This window comes from Pristiophorus japonicus, chromosome 26 (assembly GCF_044704955.1).
Source record: "Pristiophorus japonicus isolate sPriJap1 chromosome 26, sPriJap1.hap1, whole genome shotgun sequence".
Taxonomy (NCBI): Eukaryota; Metazoa; Chordata; class Chondrichthyes; family Pristiophoridae; genus Pristiophorus; species Pristiophorus japonicus.
In genome coordinates, this window is record NC_092002.1 from 3,640,109 (window position 1) to 3,667,076 (window position 26,968).

A 26,968-nucleotide genomic window follows, 5' to 3' on the forward strand; every position below is an offset into this window, starting at 1 on the left:
GGTACGGGTCCCACACACACTGACTCTCACTGGGGTACGGGTCCCACACACACTGACTCTCACTGAGGTACAGTCCCACACACTGACTCTCACTGGGGTACGGGTCCCACACACACTGACTCTCACTGGGGTACAGTCCCACACACTGACTCTCACTGGGGTACAGTTCCACACACACTGACTCTCACTGGGGTACAATCCCACACACACTGACTCTCAGTGGGGTACGGGTCCCACACACACTGACTCTCACTGGGGTACAGTCCCACACACACTGACTCTCACTGGGGTACGGGTCCCACACACACTGACTCTCACTGGGGTATAGTCCCACACACTGACTCTCACTGGGGTACGGGTCCCACACACATAACTCTCACTGGGGTACAGTCCCACACACACTGACTCTCACTGGGGTACGGGTCCCACACACACTGACTCTCACTGGGGTACGGGTCCCACACACACTGACTCTCTCTGGGGTACGGGTCCCACACACACTGACTCTCACTGGGGTACGGGTCCCACACACACTGACTCTCGCTGGGGTACAATCCCACACACACTGACTCTCAGTGGGGTACGGGTCCCACACACACTGACTCTCACTGGGGTACAGTCCCACACACACTGACTCTCACTGGGGTACGGGTCCCACACACACTGACTCTCACTGGGGTACAGGTCCCACACACACTGACTCTCACTGGGGTACGGGTCCCACACACACTGACTCTCACTGGGGTACAGTCCCACACACACTGACTCTCACTGGGGTACAGTCCCACATACACTGACTCTCACTGGGGTACAGTCCCACACACATTGACTCTCACTGGGGTACAGTCCCACACAGACTGACTCTCACTGGGGTACAGTCCCACATACACTGACTCTCACTGGGGTACAGTCCCACACACACTGACTCTCACTGGGGTACAGTCTCACACACATTGACTCTCACTGGGATACAGTCCCACACAGACTGACTCTCACTGGGGTACGGGTCCCACACACACTGATTCTCACTGGGGTACGGGTCTCGCACACACTGACTCTCACTGGGGTACGGGTCCCACACATGCTGACTCTCACTGGGGTACAGTCCCACACACACTGACTCTCACTGGGGTACTGGTCCCACACACACTGACTCTCACTGGGGTACAGTCCCACACACACTGACTCTCACTGGGGTACTGGTCCCACACACACTGACTCTCACTGGGGTACGGGTCCCACACACACTGATTCTCACTGGGGTACAGTCCCACACACACTGACTCTTACTGGGGTACGGGTCCCACACACTGACTCTCACTGGGGTACAGTCCCACACACACTGATTCTCACTGGGGTACGGGTCCCACACACACTGACTCTCACTGGGGTGCAGTCCCACACACACTGACTCTCACTGGGGTACGGGTCCCACACACACTGACTCTCACTGGGTAACGGGTCCCACACACTGACTCTCACTGGGGTACGAGTCCCATGGACGCTGACTCTCACTGGGGTACGGGTCCCACACACACTGACTCTCACTAGGGTACGGGTCCCACACACTGACTTCACTGGCGTATGGGTCCCACACACACTGACTGTCACTGGGGTACGCGTCCCACACACACTGACTCTCACTGGGGTACAGGTCCCACACACACTGACTCTCACTGGGGTACAGGTCCCACACACACTGACTTTCACTGGGGTACGGGTCCCAAACACACTGACTCTCACTGGGGTACTGGTCCCACACACACTGACTCTCACTAGGGTACAGTCCCACACACACTGACTCTCACTGGGGTACAGGTCCCACACACACTGACTCTCACTGGGGTACAGTCCCACATACTGACTCTCACTGGGGTACAGTCCCACACACACTGACTTTCACTGGGGTACGGGTCCCACACACACTGACTCTTACTGGGGTACGGGTCCCACACACACTGACCCTCACTGGGGTGCAGTCCCACACACACTGACTGTCACTGGGGTACTGGTCCCACACACACTGACTCTAACTGGGTAATGGGTCCCACACACTGACTCTCACTGGGGTACGGGTCCCACACACATTGGCTCTCACTGGGGTACAGTCCCACACACATTGACTCTCACTGGGGTACGGGTCCCACACACACTGACTCTCACTCGGGTATGGTTCCCACACACACTAGCTCTCACTGGGGTACGGGTCCCACATACACTGACTTTCACTGGGGTACGGGTCCCACACACACTGACTCTCACTGGGATATGGGTCCCACACACACTGACCCTCACTGGGGTATGGGTCCCAGACACACTGACCCTCACTGGGGTACAGTCCCACACACACTGACTCTCACTGGGGTACAGTCCCACACACACACACTCTCACTGGGGTACGGGTCCCACACATTGACTCTCACTGGGGTACAGTCCCACACACACTTACTCACACTGGGGTACGGGTCCCACACACACTGACTCTCACTGGGGTACGGGTCCCACACACACTGACTCTCACTGAGGTACAGTCCCACACACACTGAAACTCACTGGGGTACAGTCCCACACACATTGACTCTCACTGGGCTACAGTCCCACACAGACTGACTCTCACTGGGGTACGGGTCCCACACACACTGACTCTCACTGGGGTACCGTCCCCCACACACTGACTCTCACTGGGGTACTGGTCCCACACACACTGACTCTCACTGGGGTACAGTCCCACACACACTGACTCTCACTGGGGTACAGTCCCACACACACTGACTTTCACTGGGGTACGGGTCCCACACACACTGACTCTCACTGGGGTGCAGTCCCATACACACTGACTCTCACTGGGGTACTGGTCCCACACACACTGACTCTAACTGGGTAACGGGTCCCACACACTGACTCTCACTGGGGTACGGGTCCCACACACATTGGCTCTCACTGGGGTACAGTCCCACACACATTGACTCTCACTGGGGTACGGGTCCCACACACACTACTCTCACTGGGGTACAGTCCCACACACACACACACACTCTCACTGGGGTACGGGTCCCACACATTGACTCTCACTGGGGTACAGTCCCACACACACTGACTCTCACTGGGGTACGGGTCCCACACACTGACTCTTACTGGGGTACGGGTCCCACACACACTGACCCTCACTGGGGTACGGGTCCCAGACACACTGACCCTCACTGGGGTACAGTCCCACACACACTGACTCTCACTGGGGTACAGTCCCACACACACACACTCTCACTGGGGTACGGGTCCCACACATTGACTCTCACTGGGGTACAGTCCCACACACACTGACTCTCACTGGGGTACGGGTCCCACACACATTGACTCTCACTGGTGTACGGGTCCCACACACACTGACTCTCACTGGGGTATGGGTCCCACACACACTGACTCTCACTGGGGTACGGGTCCCACACACACTGACTCTCACTGGGGTACAGTCCCACACACACTGACTCTCACTGGGGTACAGTCCCACATACACTGACTCTCACTGGGGTACAGTCCCACACACATTGACTCTCACTGGCGTACAGTCCCACACAGACTGACTCTCACTGGGGTACAGTCCCACATACACTGACTCTCAATGGGGTACAGTCCCACACACACTGACTCTCACTGGGGTACAGTCCCACACACATTGACTCTCACTGGGATACAGTCCCACACAGACTGACTCTCACTGGGGTACGGGTCCCACACACACTGATTCTCACTGGGGTACGGGTCTCGCACACACTGACTCTCACTGGGGTACGGGTCCCACACATGCTGACTCTCACTGGGGTACAGTCCCACACACACTGACTCTCACTGGGGTACTGGTCCCACACACACTGACTCTCACTGGGGTACAGTCCCACACACACTGACTCTCACTGGGGTACTGGTCCCACACACACTGACTCTCACTGGGGTACTGGTCCCACACACACTGACTCTCACTGGGGTACGGGTCCCACACACACTGACTCTCACTGGGGTACAGTCCCACACACACTGACTCTTACTGGGGTACGGGTCCCACACACTGACTCTCACTGGGGTACAGTCCCACACACACTGACTCTCACTGGGGTACGGGTCCCACACACACTGACTCTCACTGGGGTGCAGTCCCACACACACTGACTCTCACTGGGGTACGGGTCCCACACACACTGACTCTCACTGGGGGACAGTCCCACACACACTGACTCTCACTGGGGTACAGTCCCACACACACTGACTTTCACTGGGGTACGGGTCCCACACACACTGACTCTCACTGGGGTACTGGTCCCACACACACTGACTCTAACTGGGTAACGGGTCCCACACACTGACTCTCACTGGGGTACGGGTCCCACACACATTGGCTCTCACTGGGGTACAGTCCCACACACATTGACTCTCACTGGGGTACAGGTCCCACACACACTGACTCTCACTCGGGTATGGTTCCCACACACACTAACTCTCACTGGGGTACAGTCCCACACACACTGACTCTCACTGGGGTACAGTCCCACACACACACACTCTCACTGGGGTACGGATCCCACACATTGACTCTCACTGGGGTACAGTCCCACACACACTGACTCTCACTGGGGTACGGGTCCCACACACACTGACTCTCACTGGTGTACGGGTCCCACACACACTGACTCTCACTGGGGTATGGGTCCCACACACACTGACTCTCACTGGGGTACGGGTCCCACACACACTGACTCTCACTGGGGTACAGTCCCACACACACTGACTCTCACTGGGGTACAGTCCCACATACACTGACTCTCACTGGGGTACAGTCCCACACACATTGACTCTCACTGGGGTACAGTCCCACATACACTGACTCTCACTGGGATACAGTCCCACACACACTGACTCTCACTGGGGTACAGTCCCACACACATTGACTCTCACTGGGATACAGTCCCACACAGACTGACTCTCACTGGGGTACGGGTCCCACACACACTGATTCTCACTGGGGTACGGGTCTCGCACACACTGACTCTCACTGGGGTACGGGTCCCACACATGCTGACTCTCACTGGGGTACAGTCCCACACACACTGACTCTCACTGGGGTACTGGTCCCACACACACTGACTCTCACTGGGGTACAGTCCCACACACACTGACTCTCACTGGGGTACTGGTCCCACACACACTGACTCTCACTGGGGTACGGGTCCCACACACACTGACTCTCACTGGGGTACAGTCCCACACACACTGACTCTTACTGGGGTACGGGTCCCACACACTGACTCTCACTGGGGTACAGTCCCACACACACTGACTCTCACTGGGGTACGGGTCCCACTACACACACTGACTCTCACTGGGGTGCAGTCCCACACACACTGACTCTCACTGGGGTACGGGTCCCACACACACTGACTCTCACTGGGTAACGGGTCCCACACACTGACTCTCACTGGGGTACGAGTCCCATGGACGCTGACTCTCACTGGGGTACGGGTCCCACACACACTGACTCTCACTAGGGTACGGGTCCCACACACACTGACTCTCACTGGGGTACAGTCCCACACACACTGACTCTCACTGGGGTACGGGTCCCACACACACTAACTCTCACTGGGGTACAGTCCCACACACATTGACTCTACTGGGGTACGGGTCCCACACACGCTGACTCTCACTGGGGTACGGGTCCCACACACACTGACTCTCACTGGGGTACAGTCCCACACACACTGACTCTCACTGGGGTACGGGTCCCACACACACTAACTTTCACTGGGGTACTGTCCCACACACACTGACTCTCACTGGGGTATGGATCCCACACACACTGACTCTTACTGGGGTACAGGTCCCACACACACTGACTCTCACTGGGGTACAGGTCCCACACACACTGACTTTCACTGGGGTACGGGTCCCAAACACACTGACTCTCACTGGGGTACTGGTCCCACACACACTGACTCTCACTAGGGTACAGTCCCACACACACTGACTCTCACTGGGGTACAGGTCCCACACACACTGACTCTCACTGGGGTACAGTCCCACATACTGACTCTCACTGGGGTACAGTCCCACACACACTGACTCTCACTGGGGTACGGGTCCCACACACTGACTCTTACTGGGGTACGGGTCCCACACACCCTGACTCTCACTGGGGCACAGTCCCACATACACTGACTCTCACTGGGGTACAGTCCCACACACACTGATTCTCACTGGGGTACTGGTCCCACACACACTGACTCTCACTGGGGTACGGGTCCCACACACACTGACTCTCACTGGGATACGGGTCCCACGGACGCTGACTCTTACTGGGGTACGGGTCCCACACACTGACTCTCACTGGGGTACAGTCCCACACACACTGACTCTCACTGGGGTACGGGTCCCACACACACTGACTCTCACTGGGATATGGGTCCCACACACACTGACCCTCACTGGGGTGCAGTCCCACACACACTGACTGTCACTGGGGTACTGGTCCCACACACACTGACTCTAACTGGGTAACGGGTCCCACACACTGACTCTCACTGGGGTACGGGTCCCACACACATTGGCTCTCACTGGGGTACAGTCCCACACACATTGACTCTCACTGGGGTACGGGTCCCACACACACTGACTCTCACTGGGGTACGGGTCCCACACACATTGGCTCTCACTGGGGTACAGTCCCACACACATTGACTCTCACTGGGGTACGGGTCCCACACACACTGACTCTCACTCGGGTATGGTTCCCACACACACTAACTCTCACTGGGGTACGGGTCCCACATACACTGACTCTCACTGGGGTACAGTCCCACACACACTGACTGACTGGTGTATGGGTCCCACACGCACTGACTCTCACTGGGGTACAGTCCCAAACACACTGACTCTCACTGGGGTAAGTGTCCCACACATTGGCTTTCACTGGGGTCCAGTCCCACAGACACTGACTCTCACTGGGGTACGGGTCCCACACACACTGACTCACACTGGGGTACGGGTCCCACACACACTGACTCTCACTGGGGTACGGGTCCCACACACACTGACTCTCACTGAGGTACAGTCCCACACACTGACTCTCACTGGGGTACGGGTCCCACACACACTGACTCTCACTGGGGTACAGTCCCACACACTGACTCTCACTGGGGTACAGTTCCACACACACTGACTCTCACTGGGGTACAATCCCACACACACTGACTCTCAGTGGGGTACGGGTCCCACACACACTGACTCTCACTGGGGTACAGTCCCACACACACTGACTCTCACTGGGGTACGGGTCCCACACACACTGACTCTCACTGGGGTATAGTCCCACACACTGACTCTCACTGGGGTACGGGTCCCACACACATAACTCTCACTGGGGTACAGTCCCACACACACTGACTCTCACTGGGGTACGGGTCCCACACACACTGACTCTCACTGGGGTACGGGTCCCACACACACTGACTCTCTCTGGGGTACGGGTCCCACACACACTGACTCTCACTGGGGTACGGGTCCCACACACACTGACTCTCGCTGGGGTACAATCCCACACACACTGACTCTCAGTGGGGTACGGGTCCCACACACACTGACTCTCACTGGGGTACAGTCCCACACACACTGACTCTCACTGGGGTACGGGTCCCACACACACTGACTCTCACTGGGGTACAGGTCCCACACACACTGACTCTCACTGGGGTACGGGTCCCACACACACTGACTCTCACTGGGGTACGGGTCCCACACACACTGACTCTCACTGGGGTACGGGTCCCACACACACTGACTCTCTCTGGGGTACGGGTCCCACACACACTGACTCTCACTGGGGTACGGGTCCCACATACGCTGACTCTCACTGGGGTACAATCCCACACACACTGACTCTCACTGGGGTACAGTCCCACACACACTGACTCTCACTGGGGTACAGTCCCACACACACTGACTCTCACTGGGGTACAGTCCCACACACACTGACTCTCGCTGGGGTACAGTCCCACACACACTGACTCTCACTGGGGTACGGGTCCCACACACACTGACTCTCACTGGGGTACAGTCCAACACACACTGACTCTCACTGGGGTACAGACCCACACACACTGACTCTCACTGGGGTACAGTCCCACACACACTGATTCTCACTGGGGTACGGGTCCCACACACACTGACCCTCACTAGGGTACGGGTCCCAAACACACTGACTCTCACTGGGGCACAGTCCCACACACTGACTCTCACTGGGGTACAGGTCCCACACACACTGACTCTCACTGGGGTACGGGTCCCAAACACACTGACCCTCACTGGGTTATAGTCACACACACTGACTCTCGCTGGGGTACAGTCACACACACTGACTCTCACTGGGGTACAGGTCCCACACACACTGACTCTCACTGTGGTACAGTCACACACACTGACTCTCGCTGGGGTACAGTCCCACACACACTGACTCTCACTGGGGTACAGGTCCCACACACACTGACTCTCACTGGGGTCCGGGTCCCACACACACTGACCCTCACGGGTCACATGGCTGCTGACCTCTATCACGTCAGCCCTCGGCCTTCTCATTTCTAGAGAAAGCCATTGCCTGCTGAGCGACCGCTGGTAAGTTTATCGTCTCAATTGTGAGGCCATCCTGGTGAACCTTTCCTGCAGCTTCCCCAGTGCCTGCGGTTGGAGCCCGGAACGCCGCAGGGTTATCTAAGGTGTGGAAGGCGGGTGTAGAACGAAGGGTCAGTACCTGTCTTTGGGTGACGAGTGCTGGGCAGATTGTGCCTGGGCAGCACCCTCCGTCCCTCCATTGTCCAGTCGGTCAGTCGGCTCGAGCCCCACTCTGGCCTCGGGAGCTGCTGCTTGCTGACGGGGCGACCCCCCGATCGGGTCTCCGTCCTGGGGGGGATTGCCCGAGGTCTGCGACTGGCACAAGGCCAGGAGGACGTTGTCCACGGCCACCGTGAAGGATGGCCCTCCGAAAGCGCGGGTCCTGCTGTGGTCGCCGGCGCTGTTGGAACGCTCCGAGGGGGCGGGGCTCCCCGGGCGCAGAGCGTGGAGGCTGGCGGACGGAGGCCGGGGGCTGGTGCCCTCCGTGCGCTCGGGGTCAGACAGCCCCTCGGACCCCCCCCGAGCGGGCAGCTGGCCATTGCCCCCGGAGTCCGGCTGCTTGTCCGGACAGGCCCGTCCCTCCGGCTGCTCAGCTGGATCGAAGCTGCTCAGCTGGAAGTCCTCCTCCATGGAGATGTAAGGCGCCAACATCTCCAGGTCCAGCTCCGCACATCCCTGCAAAGACCAAACCGCAAATCAGCCCCCTCGCTCGCTCATACATAAAACATAAGAAATAGAAGCAGGAGTCGGCCATTCGGCCCCTCGAGCCTGCTCCGGCATTCAATAAGATCAGGGCTGATCTGATCTTGGCCTCAGTTCCACTTCCCCGCCCCTTCACTTCCCTTATCGCTCAAAAATCTGTCCATCTCCACTTTAAATATATTCAATGTCCCAGCCTCCACAGCTCTCTGGGGCAGAGAATTCCACAGATTCACCTCCCTCTGAGAGAAGAAATTCCTCCTCAGCTCCGTCTTAAATGGGCGACCCCTTATTCTGAGAGTGTGCCCCCTAGTCGGTAGTAACAATCAGTTTTCCCCAATTCCTCCCCCCACCCCGCCCTCCCGATCTCCAGCCGCCCTCCGTTCCTTCACCTCTGAGCCTTGGTGCTCGACTTGACCCTTGAGCCTGTACCCGCTCCGTCATCAACACTGCCTCCTTCCACCTCCGTAACATCGCCTGTCCCTGCTCCCACCTCAGCTCATCCACTGCTGAAACCCTCATCCGTGCCTCTGTTACCTCCAGACTTGACTATTCCAACGCACTCCTGGCTGGCCTCCCACATTCTACCCTACGTAAACTAGAGGTGATCCAAAACTCGGCTGCCCCCGTGTCCTAACTCGCACCGAGTCCCGCTCACCCATCACCCCCTGTGCTCACTGCCCGTGTCCTAACTCGCACTGAGTCCCGCTCACCCATCGCCCCCTGTGCTCACTGCCGTGTGTCCTAACTCGCACCGAGTCCCGCTCACCCATCGCCCCCTGTGCTCACTGCCCCGTGTCCTAACTCGCACCGAGTCCCACTCACCCATCACCCCCTGTGCTCACTGCCCCGTGTCCTAACTTGCACCCAGTCCCACTCACCCATCACCCCCTGTGCTCACTGCCCCGTGTCCTAACTCGCACCGAGTCCCGCTCACCCATCACCCCCTGTGCTCACTGCCCGTGTCCTAACTCGCACTGAGTCCCGCTCACCCATCGCCCCCTGTGCTCACTGCCGTGTGTCCTAACTCGCACCGAGTCCCGCTCACCCATCGCCCCCTGTGCTCACTGCCCCGTGTCCTAACTCGCACCGAGTCCCACTCACCCATCACCCCCTGTGCTCACTGCCCCGTGTCCTAACTTGCACCCAGTCCCACTCACCCATCACCCCCTGTGCTCACTGCCCCGTGTCCTAACTCGCACCGAGTCCCGCTCACCCATCACCCCCTGTGCTCACTGCCCCGTGTCCTAACTCGCACCAAGTCCCGCTCACCCATCACCCCCTGTGCTCGCTGCCCCGTGTCTTAACTCGTACCGAGTCCCGCTCACCCATCGCCCCCTGTGCTTGCTGACCCCGTGTCCTAACTCGCACCCAGTCCCGCTCACCCATCACCCCCTGTGCTCACTGCCCCGTGTCCTAACTCGCACCGAGTCCCGCTCACCCATCACCCCCTGTGCTCGCTGCCCCGTGTTCTAACTCGCACCGAGTCCCGCTCACCCATCACCCCCTGTGCTCGCTGCCCCGTGTCCTAACTCGCAACAAGTCCCGCTCACCCATCACCCCCTGTGCTCGCTGCCCGTGTCCTAACTCACACCAAGTCCCACTCACCCATCACCCCCTGTGCTCGCTGACCTACATTGGCTCCCGGTTAAGCAACGCCTCAATTAAAAAATTCTCCTCGTTTACAAATCCCTCTATGGCCCTCACCCCTCCCTATCTCTGTAATCTCCTCCAGCCCCACAACCCCCCCGAGATCTCTGCATTCCTCTAATTCTGCCCTCCTGAGCATCCCTGATTAAAATCGCTCCACCATCGGTGGCCGTGCCTTCTGTTGCCTGGGCCCCAAGCTCTGGAACTCCCTCCCTAAACCTCTCCACCTCTCCACCTCTCTCTCCTCCTTCAAGACACTCCTTAAAACCTCCCTCTAATCAAGATTTTGGTCACCTGTCCTAATATCTCATGAGGCTCGCTGTCAAATTTTGTCTGATCATCGTTCCTGTGAAGCACCTTGGGGCCATTTAGTACGTTAAAGGCGCTATATAAATGCAAGTTGTTACATAGAATTACGTGATGTATACAGCGCAGATACAATCCAGGCTGGACTCTGCCATTCCCTCTGCCTCATCTCAGCCTCTCGGCATCTCTCTATATTCCCCGTTCTCTCGTCTAGTTTGCTTTTGAATACATCGATACCATTCGCCTCAACCCCTCCCTGTGGCAGCGAGTTCCACATTCTCACCGCTCTCTGGGTAAAGACACTTCTTGTCCCCTGTTGGATTTATCAGTAACTATCCTGTATTGATGGCCTCTTGTGTTGGATTCTCCCACCCGGAAACATTGTCTTCACATCGATCCTGTCCAACCCATTCATCATTTTAAAAACCTCGACCTGGTCTCCTCAAAGTCTTCTCATTTCTAAAGTAAAAATACCCAACCTGTTCAACCAATCCCAATAGCCGCAATCTTTCAGTTCTGGCACCATCCTCAAGTGCTTTTTGTCGGAAGGTGAGTGGCAGTCGGCTATTCGAGTATGGGGGGCATCACAGCCAAGCCAGATCTCCCAAACTGGTGTCCGGGGGGCAGAGATCAGGAGCCGTTTTCCTATCCTCGCTAACCCAGACCCTGGGAGGGTGTCTGTCCGTCACCCCTGGCCACCCTGACTCCCCGAGCATGGGGAGACGCGCGATGCCGAGCAGAGGGATCAGGGAGGGGCAGACTGAGGGCCAGGGACTCACCGGGCCTGTCACAGTTGGCCGAGGCTTATTGTCGATCGCAAACAGCTTCTGCACAACCTCCGGGATGATGCACAAACCCTCGATCTCCCCATCCTGCAACACGGAGAATCAAACATCAGGGCACGGAATCCCAGTGAGGTATTTCTAAGCACCTCCTCGCTCCGCAACACCCCACCCCCCAACACCCCCACCTCCCCCCAACACCCCCACCTCCCCCCAACACCCCCACCTCCCCCCAACACCCCCACCCTCACCCCACCCCACACTCCCCCCACCTCCCCCCAACACCCCCACCTCCCCCCAACACCCCCACCTCCCCCCAACACCCCCACCCTCACCCCACCCCACACTCCCCCCACTCCCCAACACCCCACCCTACCCCAACACCCCACACTCCCCCCACCTCCCCCCAACACCACCACCCTGCCCCCCAACACCCCCACCCTCCCCCCCAACACCCCCACCACCCCCCAACACCCCCAACACCCTCAACACCCCCACCCTCCGCCCAACACCCCACACATCCCCCCCTAAACCCCACCCTCCCCCCACCCCCAACACCCCCACCCTCACCCCCAACACCCCCACCTCCCCCCAACACCACCACCCTCACCCCCAACACCCCACACCTCCCCCCTAAACCCCACCTCCCCCCAACACCCCCACCTCCAACCAACACCCCCACCACCCCCCAACACCCTCACCTCCCCCAACACCCCCACCCTCCCCCCAACACCCAATCCTCCCCCCAACCCCCAACACCCCCACCCTTCCCCCAATAACCCTATCCTCCCCCCCCCCACCCCCACCCCACACACCCCTTTTCAATATCATCACCACCCAAGGCTTCTTCGGCAGCACCTCCCAAACCCGCGACCTCTGCCCCCTAGAAGGACAAGGGCAGCAGGTCCATGGGAACACCACCACCTCCACGTTCCCCTCCCAGTCACACACCATCCCGACTGGGAAATATATCGGCCGTTCCTTCATCGTCGCTGGGTCACAATCCTGGAACTCCCTCCCTAACAGCACTGTGGGAGCACCTTCACCACACGGACTGCAGCGGTTCAAGAAGGCGGCTCACCACCACCTTCTCAAGGGGCAATTCGGGATGGGCAATAAATGCCGGCCTTGCCAGCGATGCCCACATGCCGGGAACGATTAAGGAAAGACCTTGAAGCGACTCGTGCCCCTCACCCCCGACCGAGCCCACACTCACCGCGGGGGAACCGACACGGACCTCCGGCTCCGCCTCCTCACTCTCCGGCTCGCGGGCCTTGATTGGCGGCTTGGTGTCCCGATCCTGGTCGTTGGCGGACCTCAGCCCCTCCCACCGGTCAAAGATGGGTGACAGCAGCTTGCAGAGTTCGGGGGTGCAGAATTCCTCGGGTGACGGGGGCAACTGGCCGTCTTCAGGGAGTGTTTTGGTAAAGTGGAACACTTTCGATTCCAGCCGCTCTAGACACACAAAGCAAGTGTGATTAGTGAAGAGGTGGCGGAGCTCAGACCTGCCTACGCGGTGCAGAACCGTGGCTCAGTGGGCAGCACCCTCGCCTCTGAGTCAGAGGGTTGTGGGTTCAAGTCCCACTCCAGGGACTCGAGCACAAAATCCAGGCTGACACTCGGAGGGGCAGTGCTGAGGGAGCGCCGCACTGTCGGAGGGGCAGTGCTGAGGGAGCGCCGCACTGTCGGAGGGGCAGTACTGAGGGAGCGCCGCACTGTCGGAGGGGCAGTGCTGAGGGAGCGCCGCACTGTCGGAGGGGCAGTGCTGAGGGAGCGCCGCACTGTCGGAGGGGCAGTGCTGAGGGAGCGCCGCACTGTCGGAGAGGCAATACTGAGGGAGTGCCGCACTGTCGGAGGGGCAGTACTGAGGGAGCGCCGCACTGTCGGAGGGGCAGTGCTGAGGGAGCGCCGCACTGTCGGAGGGGCAGTGCTGAGGGAGCGCCGCACTGTCGGAGGGGCAGTGCTGAGGGAGCGCCGCACTGTCGGAGGGGCAGTACTGAGGGAGTGCTGCACTGTCGGAGGGGCAGCGCTGAGGGAGGGCCGTACTGTCGGAGGGGCAGTGCTGAGGGAGCACCGCACTGTCGGAGGGGCAGTGCTGAGGGAGCGCCGCACTGTTAGAGGGTCCCTGTGTCTCTCTGGGTCCCCGTGGTTACCTGTGAAGTCCAGCGAGACGATGATATCTCCAGGGTTCGGTGCCAGCTCCTCCAGGTTCTCGGGATTGTCGTCGCACTGGGCGAAGAGGTCCTGGGCAGGTTCCTGGAGGTTGTGGATCTGGTCCAGGGAGAAGATCACTGTGTCCTCGATCACCGCGCTGCAGGGAGAGCCCGAGGGGCCAGTAAACATCAGGAACACAATCGTCATCGACAGACGCGAATCTCACCACAGCAACACATCTCACCAGTGTGCGCCGTGGAGGAGCTAAGACATCATCGTGTCCCTGCTATGGACCAGTTTATCATTTCGCTGTTTGTCCTCAATCTCCAAACTTCAGATCCCTCGGCCTACAAACTCTTGCACCTCCCTCCACCCTCACTGTGGTGAAATATGCCGGGGTTCAGAGGGTTCCACAGACTGGGTTTGTATTCCCTCGAGTTTAGAAGATTAAGGGATGATCTAATCGAGGTGTTTCAGATGATTCGAGGAACCCATACTCTTCCCTTCTTCCCTCCTTCCCTCAACCTTCCTTCGCACTTCGCACTCCAATCCCAAGCCGGCATTGTCCTCAGCCCAGCCACAAATCACCACTTTGCTTCCTCAATTGTGTCTTTGCTCCTTTTATAGTGTCAGACGTGGCTCAGTGAGCAGCACTCTCGCCTCTGATGTCAGAAGGTCGTGGGTTCAAGTCCCACCCCAGAGACTCCAGCACAAAATCTAGGCTGACACTCCCAGTGCAGTACTGAGGGAGCGCCGCACTGTCGGAGGGGCGTAACTGAGGGTGTGCTGCACTGTCGGAGGGGCAGTACTGAGGGAGTGCCACACTGTCGGAGGGGCAGTACTGAGGGAGCGCCGCATTGTCGGAGGGGCAGTACTGAGGGAGTGCCGCACTGTCGGAGGGGCAGTACTGAGGGTGTGCTGCACTGTCGGAGGGGCAGTACTGAGGGAGTGCCACACTGTCGGAGGGGCAGTACTGAGGGAGTGCTGCTCTGTCGGAGGGGCAGTACTGAGGGAGTGCCACACTGTCGGAGGGGCAGTACTGAGGGAGCGCCGCACTGTCGGAGGGGCGGTGCTGAGGGAGCGTCGCGCTGTCGGAGGGGCGTAACTGAGGGTGTGCTGCACTGTCGGAGGGGCAGTACTGAGGGAGCGCCGCACTGTCGGAGGGGCAGTACTGAGGGAGTGCTGCACTGTCGGAGGGGCAGTACTGAGGGAGCACCGCACTGTCGGAGGGGCAGTACTGAGGGAGTGCTGCACTGTCGGAGGGGCAGTACTGAGGGAATGCCGCACTGTCGGAGGGGCAGTACTGAGGGAGCGCCGCACTGTCGGAGGGGCAGTGCTGAGGGAGTCCCGCACTGTCGGAGGGACAGTGCTGAGGGAGCGCCGCACTGTCGGAGGGGCAGTACTGAGGGAGCGCTGCACTGTCAGAGGGGCAGTACTGAGGGAGGGATTTGTAAACAAGGAAGGGAATATTTTCAATGAGGCTCTCTGTGCATTGTACCCCCTGCCCACATTCCCCAGGTTTCCCCTTCTGGTCACACCCGCACTCCCCCATCCATTGCGTTGTCCAAGGGCCGATTGTTGGCCTGTGACTGGAAGCCGATCACTCACCTGAGCAGGGAATTGATGCAGACGATGCATTGTGGCTGTGTCTTCTTGCTATTGTAGATCACCGTGGCTTGCGTCTGAAGCCAAACATAGCCGCCATCCTTGGCCAGAAAACGGTACTGACCGGAGGTGACCTGTCCCTTGCTCAGCACTGTGCGAGAGAGAGAGAGAGAGAGAGTGCCATTAGTCTACTCAAATAACCATGGCAGTCGCTCCGCGAGGGGGCCACTCCACGAGGGAACCTCACTCCGCGAGAGGGCCACTCCGCGAGGGAGCCTCACTCCACGAGGGAGCCTAGGGACAGAAGCCTCTTGGCCCAGGGAAGCTCTGACCTTTGCTGGCACCACCCTCAATCCCACCTCGCTCCCGATCTTTGCTTCCCTCTCTCCTCTGACCCTCAGTTGAACTCTCTCCTCCTTTCCCGCTAACCATGCCCCGAAGAGCTCCGCTTTCAAGCCCTCTTCTCCCCTTAACTCCCACCAAATCCCCCAAGTATGTTCACGACATGAATCCTGCTGCTACGTCCGGAGCAGTTCCTCCTACAGCTCTCCCTCCGGCTACCAGCTATGATGCCCTCATAGTTGAATAGCCAGCTCGCACACAGTGTCGCACATTAAGGATGGCGGCTTGAGTCAGGCACTGGATGGTAGGCAGTCCCTGTGGAATTGTGCTCAGAAGGGGAGGAGCTGGGGACGTTAAACTCCGGGTACCAGTCCAGGTCGCGGGGGGGGGGGGCTCCCCTCAGACCCTTCCATATCCGTCCACAGACTGGCCACAGGTTACAACAACAACAAATTTCATTTAGCAGCGCCTCTGGCAGAGCGACAGGTCCCAAGGTGCTTCACAGGAGCGTGAGGAGGAAATGGAGGGAGGCGCTGTGAGGACAGGTAAGATATTTACAATAAACATTTATGATTTAAATGAAGGAATTAAGTGTAATATCTCCAAGTTTGCAGATGACACTAAGCTGGGTGGCGGTGTGAGCTGTGAGGAGGACGCTAAGAGGCTGCAGGGTGACTTGGACAGGTTAGGCGAGTGGGCAAATGCATGGCAGATGCAGTATAATGTGGATAAATGTGAGGTTATCCACTTTGGTGGTAAAAACAGAGAGACAGAATATTATCTGAATGGTGACAGATTAGGAAAAGGGGAGGTGCAAAGAGACCTGGGTGTCATGGTACATCAGTCATTGAAGGTTGGCATGCAGGTACAGCAGGCGGTGAAGAAGACAAATGGTATGTTGGCCTTCATAGCGAGGGGATTTGAGTATAGGAGCAGGGAGGTCTTACTGTAGTTGTACAGGGCCTTGGTGAGGCCTCACCTGGAATATTGTGTTCAGTTTTGGTCTCCTAATCTGAGGAAGGACATTCTTGCTATTGAGGGAGTGCAGCGAAGGTTCACCAGACTGATTCCCGGGATGGCAGGACTGACATATGAGGAAAGACTGGATCGACTAGGCTTATATTCACTGGAATTTAGAAGAATGAGAGGGGATCTCATAGAAACATATAAAATTCTGATGGGATTGGACAGGTTAGATGCAGGAAGAATGTTCCCGATGTTGGGGAAGTCCAGAACCAGGGGTCACAGTCTAAGGATAAGGAGTAAGGCATTTAGGACCGAGATGAGGAGAAACTTCTTCACCCAGAGAGTGGTGAACCTGTGGAATTCTCTACCACAGGAAGTTGTTGAGGCCTGTTCGTTAGATATATTCAAGAGGGAGTTAGATGTGGCCCTTATGGCCAAAGGGATCAAGGGGTATGGCGAGAAAGCAGGAACGGGGTACTGAAGTTGAATGATCAGCCATGATCATATTGAATGGTGGTGCAGGCTCGAAGGGCCGAATGGCCTACTCCTGCACCTATTTTCTATGTTTCTATGTTTCTCTATCGCCCATTGGCAGATGTTAGAAGTTAGAATTAAGAAGCTTATTTTACAGGTCTTTAATTAATAAACAACCTTTATGTCTGTAACTTTCTTTATATGCATTGATTGTATGTAAAACTCGCTTATAAATGATAGAAAATGGCCGTATAACATAAAATGGGTTTTAAACTGGAGAAAGGCAGAGAAGCAAAGTATCATGGTAAATTGAGCCATTATTATGTTAACCATTTTTGTAACTGCTGATACAGCTTCATTTCGAACCAGAATGTTCAAGGCCAAAATTATTAATCAATAAGATAAATTTATGCAACATGTACCATTTCTTATGATAATTTTGTAAAGCCAAGCTCAGTATAATTCTGTGTAACGTGGTCTGTATAATGTTATTCCTGCTGCAGAGAGGGAGGGGAGATAGAGATAACATACTCATTGTAATTCAGAAGAATGAGAGGTGATCTTATCGATACGTATAAGATTATGAGGGGGCTTGACAAGGTGGATGCAGAGAGGATGTTTCCACTGATGGGGGAGACTAGAACTAGGGGGCATAATCTTAGAATAAGGGTCCGCCCATTTAAAACTGAGATGAGGAGGAATCTCTTCTCAGAGGGTTGTAAATCTGTGGAATTCGCTGCCTCAGAGAGCTGTGGAGGCCGGGTCATTGAATAAATTTAAGACAGAAATAGACAGTTTCTTAACCGATAAGGGAATAAGGGGGCGGGCGGGGAAGTGGAGCTGAGTCCATGATCAGATCAGCCATGATTGTATTTAATGGCGGAGCAGGCTCGAGGGGCCGAATGGCCAACTCCTGTTCCTATTGCTTATGTAAAGGCAGTAGACTCAATATGATCTATTGCGAGGCTGAAATAGCTTCAGATTTTCACAGACTTTGAATGGGAGGAAAGGGCTATAAAGTAACAGCTCTTCTACCAGGAAGGCAGTGCGGATCAAGACAACAGGAGATAAGGGTCTCTCGATCGGTCGCTATCGGGAACTATCATTTGTTAAGTATTACATTTTGTACCAGAACGTAATTTACTTGATAAATCTCTGTTGTTTTTCCTCAATAAACCGGTATTAAAAGCATTTATTATAATCTGAACAATAGTCTCCTAGTTTTGAATTAAATATAAACCCTGGAAATAGCTGAATTGCTATAATTAGCAAAGCGGCAAGCGGCTGCCAAATCGTTAAAAACCACAGATGGGGGGGGAGAGCCAATCCAGAGCTTGGCCACAGAGAGGGGGAGGGGCGGAGGGGGAGTGGAGGGTGGGGGGGGAGGGAGTCAGAGCCAGGGGGAGTTCCAAGGAGGGAGGGAGGGAGGGAGTCGTGGAGGAGGTTAAACTGACACCGAGAGCTGAGACCATGAAGGAATTTGACCGGGGGGATTTTAAATCGGAGACTGTGAGTAGATGTCGACCAGCGAGTGAGGCTCTCAGTACACTGATCTGTCCTGGCACTGGGCCCAGCTGGATGCTGGCACAGTCTTGATTTTAAAATTCTCATCAAACCCCTCCGTGGCCCTCGCCCCTCCCTATCTCGAAACCCCCTCCAGCCCCACAACCCCCCCGAGATGTCTGCGCTCCTCCAATTCTGCCCTCTTGAGCATCCCCCGATTATAATCGCTCCACCATCGGTGGCCGTGCCTTCTGTTGCCTGGGCCCCAAGCTCTTTGGCATTCCCTCCCTAAATCTCTCCGTCTCTCTCTCTCTCTCTCCTCCTTTAAGACGCTCCTTAAAACCGACCTCTTTAACCAAGCTTTTGGTCACCTGTCCATCGCCGAGAGCATGCAGAAACCAAGCGCAGGCAGCGGAAGGAGCGTGCGGCAAACCAGTCCCACCCTCCCCTTCCCTCAACCACTGTCTGTCCCACCTGTGACAGGGACTGTGGCTCTCGTATTGGACTGTTCAGTCACCTAAGGACTCACTTTTAAGAGTGGAGGCAAGTCTTCCTCGATTCCGAGGGACTGCCTTTGATGGTCACCTGTCCCGAATATCTCCTTCTGTGGCTCAGGGGCAAACTTTGTCTGATAACGCTCCTGTGATGCACCTTGGGAGGTTTTACTATGTTAAAGGCGCTATATAAATACAAGTTGTTGCAGCACTGGCTCGACCCGTGGAATCTTTCTGGCTATATATAGCGCAGGGCTGTCTCAGACACAGCTGCAGCTGTCTCTGAGGGTAAACTTGTTTTACGAACGAGATTAGATAAACTACCTCACCCCCGCCCGCCCAACAGCCAACAGACAAGGCCTTCTGAACACGTTCCAAATCCACACGTGTTGTTGTGCAATGAGCGGCTTCACACACCCCGACACAGGCCCCAGTCCGCGAGGGTTATCGGGCCTCCCACCTCCTGCCTCTCCCAGCGGCCGGGACCTCGCAGTGAAGGCCCACGGAGCGGGCGCCCAGCTTAGGGAGAGGCAGACAGAAGGGGAGGAGCGTCAGGGTGTAGTTACATCAAGTGTAGGTTGGAGAAAACCTCGAGGTTAGAGGAGGGAGGGGGACCGGGGGAGGGGAGAGGGAGGGAAGGGAGACTGGGGATGGGGGGAGTGGGGATTCAGGGAGGGGAGACTGAGAGAGGGGAGACTGGGGGTGGGGGACTGAGGGAGGTGGGAGAGAGGGGAGACTGGGAGAGGGTAGAGTGGGGGAGGGGAGACTCGGGGAGGAGAGAGGGAGGGAAGGGAGGCGGGGGAGGGGGGATTGAGGGAGGGGAGACTGAGGGAGGGGAGACTGAGGGAGGGGAGACTGAGGGAGGTGGGAGAGAGGGAGGGGAGACAGGGGAGGAAGGACTGAGGGAGGGAAATGGGGGAGGGGCGACTGGGAACGGGGAGACTAGGGGAGGGGGACTGGGGGAGGGGGGACTGGGGGAGGGGAGGAGTTCTGTCGAGTTTAGGTTGGGGAAAGGACGGCTTGGAGTAGGGAGATGTGAACTCTCGGGGAAGCAGGAAGGAGGAAGGGAGTCAGAGGGGGGGGTCAGAGGTCTGGGCGGAACCAGAGAGGAACGTTAAAGGGGCTTCGTTCCCGGGGTCAGGGGTCAACCTCAATGAACCCTCGGCCCACCACTCCTTGAACTATAACCTCGGCAGTTTGTTTATTCAATTTCCCCCCATTTCTGTTGAAGCAGCTGATTGCAGGCGTTGTGTGTTGGAGCTCAGGATCAACATAAACGCCCTTCACACGGAATTTGTGTGGCGAGATAGTACAGAGCATAGTGGCCCTTGGCAACATACCAGGCATTCCTTCACTATCTCCGGCTTAGATAAGAGTAAAGCTCCCTCTACACTGTCCCATCAACCACTCCCAGGGCAGGTACAGAGGGTTAGATACAGAGTAAAGCTCCCTCTACACTGCCCCATCAAACACTCCCAGGGCAGGTACAGGGGGTTAGATACAGAGTAAAGCTCCCTCTACACTGTCCCATCAAACACTCCCAGGGCAGGTACAGAGGGTTAGATACAGAGTAAAGCTCCCTCGATCACTATCTCTAAACGTGTCGGCCCCCTAACCTCAGTCTGCGTAGCCTCTCTGCCCCCTCCAGCCACCCTGTGCCCTGTCTCAGCGATGCTGCTCGCTGCCTGTGATCGCGACCTGTTGCCCCGCTGATATCTCGGCCTGTGTTGAGGTGCGGGTCGCTGTCGTGCCCGGCACATCGGACAATTGCCGCGGCGGCAAATACTCACAGGTGTGGTGGCTCTTGGTCATGTGATCGGAGTCCAGCGAATGGTAGAACTCGTAGGAGGTGTGTCCAATCATTGCCTTGGGGTGGTAGCCAATCAGCTCATGGATCCTGCGGTGAGAGAGACGGAGAGAGTCAGGTCGGGCAGCCCTGTGTCATAGAACCAGAGAAACTTACAGCACGGAAGGAGGCCATTCGGCCCATCGTGTCCGCGCCAGCCGACCAAGAGCTACCCAGCCTAATCCCACTTTCCAGCTCTGGGTCCGTAGCCCTGTAGGTTACAGCACTTCAGGTGCACATCCAGGTACTGTTTAAATGTGGTGAGGGTTTCTGCCTCTACCACCCTTTCAGGCAATGAGTTCCAGACCCCCACCACCCTCTGGGTGAAGACATTTCCCCTCAAATCCCCTCTAAACCGCCCCCCAATTACTTTAAATCTATGCCCCCTGGTTGTTGACCCCTCTGCTAAGGGAAATAGGTCATAGAATCACAGAATGGGTACGGCCCGGAAGGCCATTGAGCCCGTCGAGCCTTGTGCCAGCTTTGCCAGTCCCGCTCCCCTGCCTTTTCCCAGTAGCCCTGCAAAATGTTTTTCCTTCAGATACTTATCCAACTCCCTTTTGAAAGATAAAATTGAGTCTGCCTCCCCCCACTTTTTCCGGCAGCGCATTTCAGATCCCTGGTCCGTCCTATCCACGCTATCTCGGCCCCTTATAATTTTATACACTTCAATCAGGTCTCCCCTCAGCCTCCTCTGTCCCAATGGAAACTAACCCCAGCCTGTCCGATCTTTCCTGGTAGCTAAAGTTCTCCATTCCAGGCAACACTGGCTTCCCGGCTCAGGGCAGTGCATTAATGTCTGCCTCTCCCCCTTGAACTGCCCCCTGCCCCTGCCCCCATACATGTTGGCATGGTGCCACACGTGTTGTGACAATACTTTGCATGTTGGCATGGTGCCACATGTGTTGTGACAATACTTTGCATGTTGGCATGGTGCCACACGTGTTGTGACAATGCTTTGCATGTTGGCATGGTGCCACACGTGTTGTGATGGTACTATGTATGTTGGCATGGTGCCACACGTGTTGTGATGGTACTATGCATGTTGGCATGGTGCCATGCGTGTTGTGACGGTACTATGCATGTTGGCATGGTGCCACATGTGTTGTGACAATACTTTGCATGTTGGCATGGTGCCACACGTGTAGTGATGGTACTATGTATGTTGGCATGGTGCCATGTGCTATGATGCCATGGTACCAGATGGTTACGACGTGCTTCTGCTCTGCTATTGACATGGTGCCTGGCTCTCCGTGACAGTTAAAGAGACCTTGCTGGAAGCACACGTCCTTCCTGCTCTCGCTCCAAGGGAACACAGCCAGGGGACAAATGTTTCTCATGCACAGTAAACACAAAGGGGGCGGAACTTAACCCCGAAGGTTGAGCTCTCTATTATTTTGGTGCTGTTAAGCTTCCTGAGGATACTGTACTGGTGAACACGAATAATTACTGCAGCAAGCCATCAGCACCACTTGGCCCGTGCGTCAACCCCCCACGCTATCTCTGCCACCGAGAAGAACAAGGGCAGCAGGGGCATGGGAACACCCCACCTCCAAGTTCCCCTCCAAGCCACAAGCACCCCCACCTCAGCTTGGAGATGTATCGCCATTCCTTCATGGTTCTAGCTCAATATCCCGCAGCTCCCAACACAACACCGACCACCAGAGCACTCTCGCCTCTGAGTCAGGAGGTCGTGGGTTCAGGTCCCACTCCAGGGACCCGAGCACAAAAGTCCAGGCTGACACTCCCAGTGCAGTACTGAGGGAGTGCCGCACTGTCGGAGGGGCAGTACTGGGGGAGCGCCGCACTGTCGGAGGGGCAGTACTGAGGGAGTGCCGCACTGTCGGAGGGGCAGTACTGAGGGAGCGCTGCACTGTCGGAGGGGCGGTACTGAGGGAGCACTGCACTGTCGGAGGGGCGGTACTGAGGGAGCGCTGCACTGTCGGAGGGGCAGTACTGAGGGAGCGCTGCACTGTCGGAGGGGCGGTACTGAGGGAGCGCTGCACTGTCGGAGGTGCCGTCTTTCGGATGAGGCATTAAACCGAGGCCCCGACTGCTCTCTCAGGTGGTCAGTTAAGCAACGACTTGCTTTCAAAATTCTCATCCTTGTTTACAAATCCCTCCCTGGCCCTCGCCCCTCCCTATCTCTGCACTTCTCTAATTCTGCCCTCCTGACCATCCCTGATTATAATCGCTCCACCATCGGTGGCCGTGCCTTCTGTTGCCTGGGCCCCAAGCTCTGGAACTCCCTCCCTAAACCTCTCCGCCTCTCCACCTCTTTAAGATGATGCTTAAAACTGACATCTTTGACCAAGCTTTTGGTCAACTGCCCTAATTTCTCGTTATGCAGCTCGGTGTAATTTTATTTTGTTTGATAACACCCCTGTGAAGCACCTTGGGACGTTTCACTGCATTAAAGGCGCTATATGATTGTTGTTGTAAAAGATCCCAGGGCACTATTTCATAGAAGAGCGGGGGAGTTCTCCCCGGTGTTCTGGTCAATATTTATCCCTCAATAAAAATCACAAAAACAGATTATCTGGTCATTATCACATTGCTGTGTGTGGGAGCTTGCTGTGCGCAAATTGGCTGCTGCGTTTCCCACATTACAACAGCGACTACACTCCAAAAGTACTTCATTGGCTGTAAAGTGCTTTGTGACGTCCGGTGGTCGTGTAAGGCGCAATATAACAACAACAACTTGTATTTATATAGCGCCTTTAACATAGGCGCTTCACAAGAGGATTATGAGATAAAAAATTTGACACCAAACCACAAAGGCTTGGTCAAAGAGGTAGGTTTTAAGGAGCATCTTGAAGGAGGAGAGAGAGAGACGCAGAGGTTTACATAAGAACATAAGAACATAAGAATTAGGAACAGGAGTAGGCCATCTAGCCCCTCGAGCCTGCTCCGCCATTCAACAAGATCATGGCTGATCTGGCCGTGGACTCAGCTCCACTTACCCGCCCGCTCCCCGTAACCCTTAATTCCCTTATTGGTTAAAAATCTATCTATCTGTGACTTGAATACATTCAATGAGCTAGCCTCAACTGCTTCCTTGGGCAGAGAATTCCACAGATTCACAACCCTCTGGGAGAAGAAATTCCTTCTCAACTCGGTTTTAAATTGGCTCCCCCGTATTTTGAGGCTGTGCCCCCTAGTTCTAGTCTCCCCGACCAGTGGAAACAACCTCTCTGCCTCTATCTTGTCTATCCCTTTCATTATTTTAAATGTTTCTATAAGATCACCCCTCATCCTTCTGAACTCCAACGAGTAAAGACCCAGTCTACTCAATCTATCATCATAAGGTAACCCCCTCATCTCCGGAATCAGCCTAGTGAATCGTCTCTGTATCCCCTCCAAGGCTAGTATATCCTTCCTTAAGTAAGGTGACCAAAACTGCACGCAGTACTCCAGGTGCGGCCTCACCAATACACTGTACAGTTGCAGCAGGACCTCCCTGCTTTTGTACTCCATCCCTCTCGCAATGAAGGCCAACATTCCACTCGCCTTCCTGATTACCTGCTGCACCTGCAAACTAACCTTTTGGGATTCATGCACAAGGACCCCCAGGTCCCTCTGCACCGCAGCATGTTGTAATTTCTCCCCATTCAAATAATATTCCCTTTTACTGTTTTTTTTTCCAAGGTTTTCCGACATTGTATTCCATCTGCCAAACCTTAGCCCATTCGCTTAACCTATCTAAATCTCTTTGCAGCCTCTCTGTGTCCTCTACACAACCCACTTTCCCACTAATCTTTGTGTCATCTGCAAATTTTGTTACACTACACTCTGTCCCCTCTTCCAGGTCATCTATGTATATTGTAAACAGTTGTGGTTCCAGCACCGATCCCTGTGGCACACCACTAACCACCGATTTCCAACCCGAAAAGGACCCATTTATCCCGACTCTGCTTTCTATTAGCCAGCCAATTCTCTATCCATGCTAATTCATTTCCTCTGACTCCGCGTACCTCTATCTTCTGCAGTAACCTTTTCTATGGCACCATATCGAATGCCTTTTGGAAATATAAATTTAGGGAGGGAGTTCCAGAGCTTGGAACAAATTCTTTCTTTGCTTTCTTTCATAAGGGCCTCAGCTATTCGGGGAGCAATCCTCCTCAAACAAACTTGCTCACAGACCATCCTCTGCAATCCAGCTGCCCACAAGTGGCTTTGCTCTGAGATCGATATGATGGAAAGCTGACTGTGATCACGTGTCCCATACCCCAGTGACAGGAACGCTGCCTGAAATATGGTCAGGACCGTCTCTCACGTCACAGACTCCACATCCTTACTTGTGGTCGCAGAAGGTGAACCGCATGTCCATACTGTGCCGACTCAGGAAAGTCCTGCCGTCCAGAACAATCTCGATGTTGGCCGGGTGAGGCATTGATTCACAAATCATCACCAGGAAAGACATGGGGGGCTCGGGGTATCCGCAGTGGGGAAGCTTAGCGCTCTCCGCACACCTCTTCACGTGTCCCGTGCAGTGCAGAACCTGGAGGGGGCAGCGAATCAGAAACATCAGTAAAAGCGAGAAGGTCTATCCAACGCAGCCTTGGCATCACCATCCCTCAACTCTCCTCTCGCCCGGGTCTCGCCCCGAACTCAATGCTCAGCGATCAACTCGAAGGGGACAATGGATTCTCGGACACGGAACAGTCCCCTGAACCCCAACACAGGTCAACGCACGTGGACCTGTGCCCAGTGGGAGTCAGTGTGTGTGGGAACCGTACCCCAGTGAGAGTCAGTGTGTGTGTGACCCATACCCCAGTGAGAGCCAGTGTGTGTGGGACTGTACCCCAGTGAGAGTGGGACTGTACCCCAGTGAGAGTCAGTGTGTGTGGGACTGTACCCCAGTGAGAGTCAGTGTGTGTGGGACCCGTACTCTAGTGAGAGTCAGTGTGTGTGTGGGACCCGTACCCCAGTGAGAGTCAGTGTGTGTGTGGGACCCGTACTCCAGTGAGAGTCAGTGTGTGTGTGGGACCCGTACCCCAGTGAGAGTCAATGTGTGTGGGACCCGTACCCCAGTGAGAGTCAGTGTGTGTGGGACCCGTACCCCAGTGAGAGTCAGTGTGTGTGGGACCCGTACCCCAGTGAGAGTCAGTGTGTGTGGGACCCATACCCCAGTGAGAGTCAGTGTGTGTGGGACCCGTACCCCAGTGAGAGTCAGTGTGTGTGGGACCCGTACCCCAGTGAGAGTCAGTGTGTGTGGGACCGTACCCCAGTGAGAGTCAGTGTGTGTGGGACCCATACCCCAGTGAGAGTCAGTGTGTGTGGGACCCGTACCCCAGTGAGAGTCAGTGTGTGTGGGACCCGTACCCCAGTGAGAGTCAGTGTGTGTGGGACCCGTACCCCAGTGAGAGTCAGTGTGTGTGGGACTGTACCCCAGTGAGAGTCAGTGTGTGTGGGACTGTACCCCAGTGAGAGTCAGTGCTGTGGGACAGGAGGGCAGTGTGGGCCCATGGTTGGGGGTTGCTATGGTGACTGGC

General features: G+C 56.1%; 1 protein-coding gene across 1 annotated transcript in view; it reads right to left on the bottom strand.

The window, feature by feature from the left end:
- Positions 1 to 26,968, bottom strand: part of LOC139239123 (hypoxia-inducible factor 1-alpha-like) — a 93,347-nt gene that overhangs the window by 60,219 nt on the left and 6,160 nt on the right. Inside the window, exons 5-11 of the mRNA XM_070867667.1 lie at positions 25,772 to 25,974; positions 21,418 to 21,524; positions 15,852 to 15,999; positions 14,243 to 14,400; positions 13,306 to 13,544; positions 12,087 to 12,179; positions 8,792 to 9,327 (exon numbers count right to left, since the gene is read on the bottom strand). Of these exons, the coding sequence (XP_070723768.1) occupies positions 8,792 to 9,327; positions 12,087 to 12,179; positions 13,306 to 13,544; positions 14,243 to 14,400; positions 15,852 to 15,999; positions 21,418 to 21,524; positions 25,772 to 25,974 (1,484 nt within the window). The remainder of the gene's footprint in view (positions 1 to 8,791; positions 9,328 to 12,086; positions 12,180 to 13,305; positions 13,545 to 14,242; positions 14,401 to 15,851; positions 16,000 to 21,417; positions 21,525 to 25,771; positions 25,975 to 26,968) is intronic.